The sequence below is a fragment of the Poecilia reticulata genome, linkage group LG2, assembly GCF_000633615.1.
Source record: "Poecilia reticulata strain Guanapo linkage group LG2, Guppy_female_1.0+MT, whole genome shotgun sequence".
NCBI classification, from domain to species: Eukaryota; Metazoa; Chordata; class Actinopteri; order Cyprinodontiformes; family Poeciliidae; genus Poecilia; species Poecilia reticulata.
This window is the reverse complement of record NC_024332.1, coordinates 12,978,955-12,989,285: the sequence shown is the minus strand read 5'-3', so window position 1 is coordinate 12,989,285 and position 10,331 is coordinate 12,978,955. Positions and strand designations below refer to the sequence as shown.

General features: G+C 40.2%; 2 protein-coding genes across 5 annotated transcripts in view; both read left to right on the top strand.

Moving 5' to 3' along the window:
* Positions 1 to 5,188, top strand: part of ttf2 (transcription termination factor, RNA polymerase II) — a 12,585-nt gene extending 7,397 nt beyond the window's left edge. Inside the window, 10 exon segments of the mRNA XM_008431873.2 lie at positions 540 to 774; positions 888 to 979; positions 1,633 to 1,718; positions 1,811 to 1,944; positions 2,075 to 2,254; positions 2,446 to 2,504; positions 3,564 to 3,717; positions 3,845 to 3,927; positions 4,214 to 4,288; positions 4,521 to 5,188. Of these exon segments, the coding sequence (XP_008430095.1) occupies positions 540 to 774; positions 888 to 979; positions 1,633 to 1,718; positions 1,811 to 1,944; positions 2,075 to 2,254; positions 2,446 to 2,504; positions 3,564 to 3,717; positions 3,845 to 3,927; positions 4,214 to 4,288; positions 4,521 to 4,665 (1,243 nt within the window). The 3' untranslated portion in view covers positions 4,666 to 5,188.
* A 158-nt stretch (positions 5,189 to 5,346) lies between these two features.
* The window catches only part of mphosph8 (M-phase phosphoprotein 8), a 25,047-nt gene continuing 20,062 nt past the window's right edge, over positions 5,347 to 10,331 (top strand). Inside the window, exons 1-5 of one of the 4 annotated variants that reach the window (XM_008431829.2) lie at positions 5,347 to 5,408; positions 5,648 to 5,961; positions 7,935 to 8,096; positions 8,181 to 9,200; positions 9,313 to 9,409. In XM_008431829.2, the coding sequence (XP_008430051.1) occupies positions 5,860 to 5,961; positions 7,935 to 8,096; positions 8,181 to 9,200; positions 9,313 to 9,409 (1,381 nt within the window). In that variant the 5' untranslated portion in view covers positions 5,347 to 5,408; positions 5,648 to 5,859. Of the gene's footprint in view, positions 5,962 to 7,934; positions 8,097 to 8,180; positions 9,201 to 9,312; positions 9,410 to 10,331 lie in introns of all 4 variants that reach the window. The other 3 variants (XM_008431840.2, XM_008431851.2, XM_008431861.2) reach the window with 3 other exon arrangements.

The following is a 10,331-nucleotide window of genomic DNA, read 5'->3' as shown; positions in this document are numbered from 1 at the left end:
AAAACAAGTCTGACAGACTTGTGTTTACTGTTAAGCAACATATAACGTATGGTTAAATTTAGGGATGCACGATATTATCGGCATGGTATCGGTATCGGGCAATATTAGCTGTAAAATTTAATATCGAACATCGGCCTTTCCGTCAAAATAACTCACTGATGTAAAAATTGTTTTTATATGACAAACCAGTGACAATGATGCCTGCAGCACAGCACAACGTCAAATTTGCACTGTTTGATTGTTGTCATTGTCTTGGAGAGTAAATGTTATRAATAAATTTGACATTAAAYATAATGTAAGTTGAAAGCRTTGCATCGTTTTAAGCCTCATTTTTAGCATCTGCATTTGGTAGCAGGCTAAGCTGACAAAGATGATGCAGTATTTTAATTCCACAGTAGAGAAAGCCACATAGTTTCAGTAATTGGGTATAGAAATAAAATATAGGTATTGGCCAAATGAGTTTTAGTAYATCGGATATCGACTAAAACTCCAATATTGTGCATTCCTAGTTGAATTCAACAAAATTGTCATTTTGAAAGTGAGGAAGGAGTCATTTCACACCCAGCAGAACCAAATCTTATTTATGAATTGGTCCGCTAACTGACCGATTGTATCTTCAGGTTCCTGCGTTGTTCTCCGTTCGACGAGTACAAGCTGTGGAAAGCTCAGGTGGACAACGGCTCCAGCAGGGGCAGGGAGAGACTCAACATCCTAACGAGAACTCTGCTGCTGCGACGCACCAAAGATCAGCTGGACTCCATGGGAAAACCGCTGGTAGAGAGACACACACGCACACACTCCCACCRTCATCCTTAACCATCAAATRTAAACAAGGAGTTCATCCTTACTGCAGAAGAAAGGCTAACGAGAAGCRTTGGGYGTTTCAGGTGTCTCTTCCGAAGCGGACCTGCGAAGTGCATCAGCTCAAGCTCTCTGAGGACGAGCAGGCCGTGTACGATGTGGTGTTCGCTCAGTCCAGGTAAGACGCCAACGAGTGATTAAAATTATGTTTCCGTTCATGTGTCATTGAGGACACTTAAGGGTGGAGATTTTAATAAGATATAGTGAAGTTTTGCTTTTTTATGCTATCAAAACAGACGGAACAGTGGCGCCCCCAGAAAAAAAAAAAAAAAAGGGGGTGGCCACACAACGCCAGCTAAAAAATATATAATTTTATGTATTTTGTATTTATTGATTGATTTATTGGGGTTTTACTTCGAAGAAGGTGACTCTATATGACATGAGCATGATTCTGTGGGTGGCCAGCCTTTTTCTAGAGGGAGCCATRGTCACCCTAAGCCCCCCTTTTGGATGTGCCACTGAGATGGAGATTTTGTAAAATTCTTATCCATTTTTACTTTTCATGCTTTTGTCCTTTTTKKTTTKKTTTKKTYYTTTTTTTTCAGTTGGAAAGATATTACGCAAGAYGACATCTATTGATTCATAGCTTCAATGACTGAAGTTTAGTTATCTGTTTGCAAAATTGTAGAGATGATTTTYGATTCCAGTCGMCTTCCTTCAAGCAGGAAAACAATGTTTTCAATTAAAATAAATGATCGCACAGTATTGGAGTACTAGTGTTTTTCTTGTTAGTAGGAAAAGATAAAAAMTATCCTTATTTTCCCCCCTTAGGTCTACACTGCAGAACTACCTGAAGAGACATGAAGGGAAGGATTTGGACAGCGGAAACACGTCCAGTGTCAATCCGTTTGATAAAGGTTAGATAGATGGTAAAAGCATATAAAAAAACAGTTCTGTAAATGTAAAACTAGGAACTAAAAACAGTACTTGTGGCGTTTTCTCTCTCCAGTGGCCCAAGAGTTCGGCGTGTCCCGGGCTGACCCTGCCAGGTCGGGCTCTGGCCAGGCATCCAGCACTGTTCATATCCTCTCTCTGCTACTGCGCCTCAGACAGTGCTGCTGCCACCTCTCTCTTCTTAAAAAGGTACATTAGCTATTTTTTATTTTTTTTAGTTTTTAGTTTTTAAATACCTCATCCAACTTTGACTTGAAGAAAAACAAAGAAATCCAATCTCCATGCATGCGTGATCATTCTCTTCCACCTGTCTGCGCAGACGTTGGACTCGTCTGAGCTGCAAGGTGACGGGATCGTCCTTTCGCTGGAGGAGCAGCTGAACTCTCTGTCGCTCTCCTCGACCCCGTCGCCATCGGACCCCGACCCCAAACACACCGTGGCCCTGAACGGCACCAGCTTCCCCTCACAGCTGTTTGAGGAGACCAGTGAAAGCACCAAGGTGAGTGACTGGTTTATATTTAGACTCTCGGATGAAAAACGTGGCGCACCGACTTTACAAGGTGCTTCTTAAATTGSCGATGATGAGACAAATATTTGTTTTTATTAAACCAATGGTGATGCATATTATGAATGGAAGAGCTTATGTTGATTTTATAAACATGTTGGTACYTCTTTCCTGTACATATTTAGATTTCTGCGATCACGTTTGAGCTCATGGCGATAAAAGAGAAGAGTGACAATCAGAAAAGGTAACGATAACGATATAGAAAAAAAGTAACTGAAGGTGTGGGTGTATGAAACGTGAATAATTAGGATTTTATAAGAGGAAAGTGAAGAAAACKTGTTTCCAATGTGTATCTGAAATTAAACTTTTCTGTTTATTGCCTCTGCTTCTATTATTGTCGCCAACAGGTCAAAATTATGGTTGTCCCAATACAMCTTTATCAATATGATTCCGATATTGCAGCTTTGAGCATTGGTCGATACTGATATTGACCCGATATGGTATTGGCAGAAATCGTACATACTTTTATTACTTATTTTGTAGTGTGTTAATGTTAGAAAAGGCTTGGTCAGGTGATATTACTCAGAGAACAACGGTCAGTAACAAACAGGTTTGAGAGCAACTCACTCATTTTTTAATAAGCAACTGGTCTGCATGCGGTATACAACCACTGCTGGATAGAAATCCTGGAACGCAGTGCCTCTATCATTTTAAATGCAGTCCAATCTAATCTGATGCTTGTTTTTTGACTGATATTGGACCGAATTTTAATATCAAAAAATTGCCGGACAATAAATTGTTGTAGTAATTATTGCGATAAGTTATAATATAGTTGTCTTGAGTTCATTTTCAAGTAATATGTTGATACTGGCATAATAAAGTCCAATRAACTTTAAATTTTTTAAAGAATACTTTTCACTGGAAGATATATTTTTAAATATCCAAAAGAGACAACAACCAAAAACAATAAACACACTCTCAACCAAAACCACCAATAAAATGGATTATTTAGTCTCTGTAAACAAAATTGCCCTTCAAAAAATATGAGCCATCAGAATCATTTTAATTTAGCCTACGATTTGGCATAGTTGAATAATTTCTCATTGCAACAGTCTGCTTTAACTTTGTTCCAATACACTGAGGTGTTTTTAACTTTGTCATCAAATGACAAATCTGCTTATGTTATGTATTATATTGCTACCTTCACTTAATGCACTTTCTTTCATGTTTTTACTTTCCAACACTAATGCAAAACGAATTAAAATGACTTTATGATATGCGTGCCGCATGTGCTTCTTTGCAGTGTGATCGTTTCTCAGTGGACCAGTATGCTCAAAATCATAGCAGTTCATCTGCGGCGGATGGGCTTAACTTACAGGGTCATCGACGGCACCGTGAACCCCAAACGGCGCATGGACGTGGTGGAGGAGTTCAACACAAACCCTAGAGGACCTCAGGTACACCTTAGCTAAATATTCCTAAAACTAAATGATTTTGATTTTATCTGGAGAATGTCGCAAGGAAACCCTTTGCTGCCTTTAAGATAAAAGTGTAAGAAGTTGCTGCTGTTTGCTTTTCTAAAAGGTTATGCTGGTTTCTCTGTGTGCTGGTGGGGTTGGCCTCAACCTTATTGGAGGGAATCATCTCTTCCTCATTGACATGCACTGGTGAGGTCACAGCACTCAAACCATGCGTCTTTGTTTTGTTTATGCTTTTCATACAATCGAGCTTAGAGCTTTCACACCTGTTATTGTTTGAGTGGGTATTGATACTTTTTTTTGCACATTTTACAAGACAAAAGAATAAAAAAATAAATCGACTACCTTCAGAATMATTTATCCAGGTCTCGGAAAAATAATTCAGTTGTTGTTCTGTACGGTCACTGCAGCACTGTTTAYCCTGTTTAGTATGGAAATATTAACACAGAAATGTCATTCCTTTAAATTCTGACAGGAATCCAGCCTTGGAGGATCAGGCCTGTGACCGGATCTATAGAGTGGGACAACGTAAAGACGTCACCATTCACAGGTAGCAAAACCATAAAATATTTTTTTTTTCTTTGACAGGCTTTACTTTCTGCTTTCAGCTAATGAAAACATGACATTTCAGATTRGAATATAACATCAGACCATTAAAAATATTTTTAACTCCATACATGTGGGCTTATTGAAAAGTATAACACTGAGACGTACCTACCTGTGTTGGTCTTTTTTAGGTTCGTTTATATTTACAAATATTCGTTTTCCCCTTATGTCTGCAGGTTTGTGTGTGAAGGAACCGTAGAGGACAAGATCGCAACGCTGCAGACGAAGAAGAAAGAGCTGGCCCAGAATGTGCTTTCAGGAAGAGGAAGCACAGTCTCTAAACTCTCATTGGCCGATCTCAAAATCATTTTTGGTGTTTAGAAACGATAAGTCTTGAGGTTGTCCTTTTTAAATATTTACTTTTTTTTTCCTTCTGTTTGTGTAATGATGCAAAACTCCTGGAAAATATTGAAATAGCCACATAATAATAAGGTATTAAAATTGCTAAATGAAAGGTTGCTTCACTGTCCTCCCCACGGCTAATGCTTCACATTTTGATTTAMATTTTTAATCATTACAGACTGCATAGACTATTATAAAAAATGTCTAAGCTTATAAGTGGGAACACTTTTTWCTGTAATGCTGCTATACGCATCTCAATGTGCATTCTAAATGGTAGCACTTTGTTTTTATTAATGCACTAGAGTGTAAAGTTTGTCATGTATTGTGTATACAAGTGATAATGTAATAAATTCACTTTTTTATTTCAAACAAATTGGTAGATTTAAAATGAAGTCCACCCTAATAAAACWTACCACTCTTCTTCAAGCTGAAGAACCATAACAGAAATTATGTAAACTAAAAGCTTGCTGTATAAGTTTAATAAAGCTTTTTTTTCACAATACTTAGAAATGCATGGCAATGTGTAATACTGTCAACTTTGAGAAGGCCGGAACTGATGGTAAAATGATGCTTTATTAAAGCCATCCTTGTTTGTCTTCTCCAGTAGCTCTGTGGTTCTGTTACCGTAGAAACGTTATACAGAATGTTACCAAAATAAAAGCACGAAACTTAACGGCGGTTGCAAGAAACAAATTAACATTCAGTTGGCCTTTACAACTGTAGTAAGTATTATATAATTATAACTCATGAGCTACACCTGAAACTAAATGCTACAAATTTGCTAAAAAATCTGAAACGTTGAGACGTTAAAAAGTAGGTCATTATTATTACGTTTTTAATGTAATATCTAAGCATGTTTGATACAAAAAAACTGTTTTCTCCGTTGTTTTCTGTTAAAATAAAGACAAATCGCTAAGATATTACCTGCTACTAGAAACTTTCTCACAGTAGTTCCATACAGTATCCAGTCTTTCCTACAGGAGGAGGGGTGACATGAACGCCTCACTGAGAGCAGGAGGCGGTTGATTGTCTGCGCTCAGTCCGAGCTGAGCAGCACAACCGGAGCGGACTCTGCCGCGAAGGTGCGCCACCGTCCTACCTCAGCACGGCGGCCTGAGCCATCAGTCTGAAAAATCGCTGTTCTTCATAAAAAAAGCATTCAACCCAGTAGCCATGGCTGCTGAGGCCGAGAAGGTAGAACCGGCTGAAAGCGAACAAGACGAAGAAGAAGATGTATACGAAGTGGAAAGGATAATTGACATGCGGGTGGAAGAGGTAAAGCTAACGGCTAACTAGCTTCCCGGCTAGCGGGGCAAACATGGCTGGTTTTTTTTTTCTTTCCCACTTTGACGACGCAGTGTCCTCGTGAGAATAAACCCCTTTGCCAAAATGCACTTCACGTAATTTTTGATGCAATTGATGGCGTCCAAGTCACTTAAACGTATGCTAATAGTGCATTTCTGCTATGACTCGCTGCCGCTCCAGTACGTCGCACCGATTCTCTGCACAACTTCTCCCATGATGTCCGCTTGCTTCTCCCCTGCTGAGGCCAAGGACAGGCAAATGTTTTCATCATGGCTGCKGCTGCTGCACAGCCGCAACTCTAAATCCTTAAAAAACACAAAAGACACGAATAATATCCCCGATCACCGTGCAGAAAATGCAGTCCGAGAACCAGAACTGGTGTAACTGGTTCTCTGAAAGCCTTAATGGTTACTGAAGTCTGTCCATACGAGTGTACTAAAGCCAGCTAGCATGTTATCATTTTAGCTGAAACTACTGCTTAAACTGGTCTTTACCTAAAGTAAGCGCGGTATATACCTTCTAATGCAGATTTACTCAGTAAACAGGATTGCTGCGAGTAGCGACGAAACATAGTTGATGCTTTTGCAGCAAAAGCGTTGAAAACTAGTTTTCCGTTTGATATTTTAGTGAACGAATCTTTCCCAAATGTGCATTTGTCACATTTACTGCTTCAGTAACTAAACTGGTCAAATGGTCAAGTGTGTGTGTGGTTGTAAAGTAAGTTGTGAATGATGCTTCCTCGGAGGTTTGGTCAGGCTACATTTCCAAACAAAACAGCCACTTAATGGGCCATAACCGAGAGTGAAATTTATACCCAAAAAAGCCTTGCTTTTTTGTCTTTATGACAAAATAATTTCACAGTTAAGAAAAAAAACATTTGCATCAAATTTTCTTTAGATAATTTAGTTGAAATGGAATAGTTGTCATAAACTGCTTAAAACGTGATGATTTTAAATAGAGCTGCACTATATCTTACAGCTGCACCCCTTATCATTTGAGGTCTGATCTGCTGATTCCGATTGTTGATCAATTCTGTTTTTGCCTAAAGTCTGTTAAATTGAGGGGGGAAAACTACTACAGGTAGCAGGTCTCCATCCAAAAGAAAATATAGGAATTACAAGCGTATGTAGTATATCACCATGGCAACCTCTGAAGTAAAAAGCCCAAAGAGAAGATGCATGAATGTGTATATGTCTTTCATTATTTTTTATTTTTTATTTTACGAATTCAGGGTGCGTCAAAGCACACGCTGTTGATTGATGAATTTATGTAATGAAAAGGGTGGAAGTTCTCAGTTATGATGCATTTAACTAAATGGAGATTTTTTTTCCCAGTATTTGATCAGCCTATTATTGGTCAAAGCCAAACAATTGAAACTAATCAACCGGTTGCTGTACCAATGCTTTATATATATCTTTTTTTTTTTTTTTACAATACAAATAGACAAAAAAAATGGCGAATAGACAAAAAAATGGCAAATTTGTGTCAAAATCTAAAGTACAACCAAGTGAAACTGAACAACATGCCCAAAATGTGCATCACAATTTCACTATATGAAAACATTGATGTCTGACAAAAAATGTTTTCTATCTAAATATTTTGTCATCCATGCAAATGTTCCCAGTTGGCTGAAGTGAAATTGACTTTCAGTTCTTAAGTCAGCCTATTTAAGCTCAAAAACGATATTTTGATCAAAAATAAATCAATGTATCGGATCACAGTCTTCATCAACGTGTGCAGCATTCCAACTGCAAAGGAGCGTTGGGACGGTACACTGTACATTTTCAGGCAGCATACATAAAACTTCCTGCCGATTATTATATTTGACCACTTAGATGKCCTTTTCCCCAGTCCTTTATCTAGTAGAGTTCATACCGGCAGCTCAGCACCCTGCCGATATGAAGAGTGACATTTGATCTAACGGCTCCTCTGCTTGTCTTCAGGGCGAAGTGCTTTACAGGGTCCGCTGGAAGAATTACTGCTCTGACGACGACACCTGGGAACCCGAAGCCCATTTAGAAGACTGCCATGAAGTCCTGCTGGCGTTTAAGAGGCACCAGGCTGAGCTAAAAGCCAAGAAGGAGGCTGAGTCCAGGAAACCTGTGGTAAGACTCTTAAGACGGCAGGTTAATATATATATTTTTTTAAAAAGAATAAAAAATTTGATGACGATGTCCTTTTCTGTTCAGCAAAAACTTTTGCCTATAAAGAGCGACGTGTTCGACGCCGACTCGGAGAGCGACAGCGACAAAGACCGCCCGACGGAGGTCCTCGTCAAAAAGAAGAAGAAGAAGAAGAGGATCCGGGAGGAAGAAGAGGAGGAACCCCCTCCGAAGGAGAAGAAGAAGAAAAAGAAGGACAAACGCCGAGATGAGCCGAAGCCGCTCCCCGCGCCGGAAACGGACGACGACGAAGAGGAGGAGGCTCCCCCGACCCCGCCCTCTCCCCCAAAGGAGGCAAAGGTCGAGCCCAAGAAGCGCTACGCCGACTCTGACGAGGAGGAAGACGGAGCGCCATCTTCCAAAAAGCAAAAGAAGGAGAAGGGAAAGGATGGAGGGAAGCACAAGAAAATCAAGACAGAGGAGGGGAAGAAGAAGAAGGTGAAAAAGGAGTGGAAAGTGGAGAGCTCTGACGATGAGGCCGCCGCGCCAGTGGAGGGGGATCTGAGCGACGGGCCATCCGAGTCGCAAGTGGAGGACTCGGGCTCGGYGGAGGCCGTCGCCAAGCCAGCGGAGAAGCACAATCTGGAAGATAAGATCAAGCAAAAGAAGGGCAAGTGGGAGGTGAAGCTGCAGGGAATCAAGGACCTCATCAGCGAGAAAAAGAGCAAGAAACCTGACGGCAGCCTCCAAAAACCCAAGAGTCAGAGTTCGAAAAGCAAGGAGGACGGCGCTCTCCAGTCAGACTCCAGCGACAACTCCAGCCTGCACAAAAAGGCCAAGAGCAAAGGGGGTGACGGCACGTCCGCCGCACCGCAGAAAGCCCCTTCTTCCTCTACGTCGTCGTCTTCTTCGTCTTCCTCCTCAGCCGCCATGGCTACCAGCAAGGTCAAAGAGGACGAGGCGACTAAAGAGGAGGCTCTGGGACAGAAAGACGCCAGCGGCTCCACAAATCTCTTCGAAAAGTTCTTGTTGAACTGCGAGGCCAAGGACCGGGCCCCCCGCAGGCCGCCGCCAGCCTCAGAGAAGAGCAGCAGCAAACCCACCAAGGTACAGACCTTGACCGTGCTTCACGTTCAGACGGGAAGTCGTGARCAAATTACAAATGTTCTAACACTCGTCAGAGATTCATTCATTACATTTTTCTTTGTCTGTCGATAAGTTGATAGGAAAGATCGAGAAGATCCACAAGCCGACCAAAGAGTCTCCGTCTCAGAAAGCGGAGCCAGAGAGGACCGAGCGGACGAAGCAGTCAGACGGTAAAGCAAAACCTCTGATAAAATGTTGGGCTTGACCAATGCAGTGCTTTGAAATGTTGGAATTAAGAATGATCTAAACTCTAGTGGGTTAGCATAAAGAGTTTCTTTTAGCTTTTCTAGAAAACAGCATTTTTTTATTGTCGGACCAGAACTGGAACTGATCAGGCTTTTCCATGACTGACAAAGATCTGTGGGATTCTTTCTTTGTAGTATGATCTGCTGATTCAGATTTGTTTTTCTAAAAGATGTTTACGTACAGATGAAAAATGTTCCTTAACGGAGGTTAAAGCTTAAACTGTATCTGGTTTTTCTTTTTAAATTATTAAACACAAAACAAACAAACAGTGAAACTGCAGACTTTTGGTTGACATGTTTCTGCACTGGTAATTGTTAGTTTTTCATTTTGTAATATTTAATGAACAAATAGGGAGGGAGGAAACCCTTTCATTTAATTATCACAATTAATCGGATAAACAAAATTGTGCATTCTACAAATCTAAAATATTAGAAATAGAGATGTGCCGATCAGGTTTTTCCCTGCCGATTCCGATCACCCATGAGGGCCGATCACCGATACCGATCACATAATTATTTTTTTAATCATAAACACTACCGGTTACATTATATGGAAAAAGGAACCATAAATTCACCTTAATTTAGACAAAAACTTGTTTTTAATAACTTTTTTCCAAAAAAAAAGAAAACGGGTATTGTGCAAATTGTACTGCTATCGGTAATAGTATCTTTAACAGACTGATAACATATGAAGGCTCTGAAGAGGCTAAATGATGCAAAGAGTCAAAATAAAACCTCTCAACATTGCCAAAAAATTCAAGTATAAAACTTAACATTCAAAGGCAAATACAGGATCCATTACAATAAACAATCCAGTTACTGAATGAAAACTTCCTGATAGCATGGC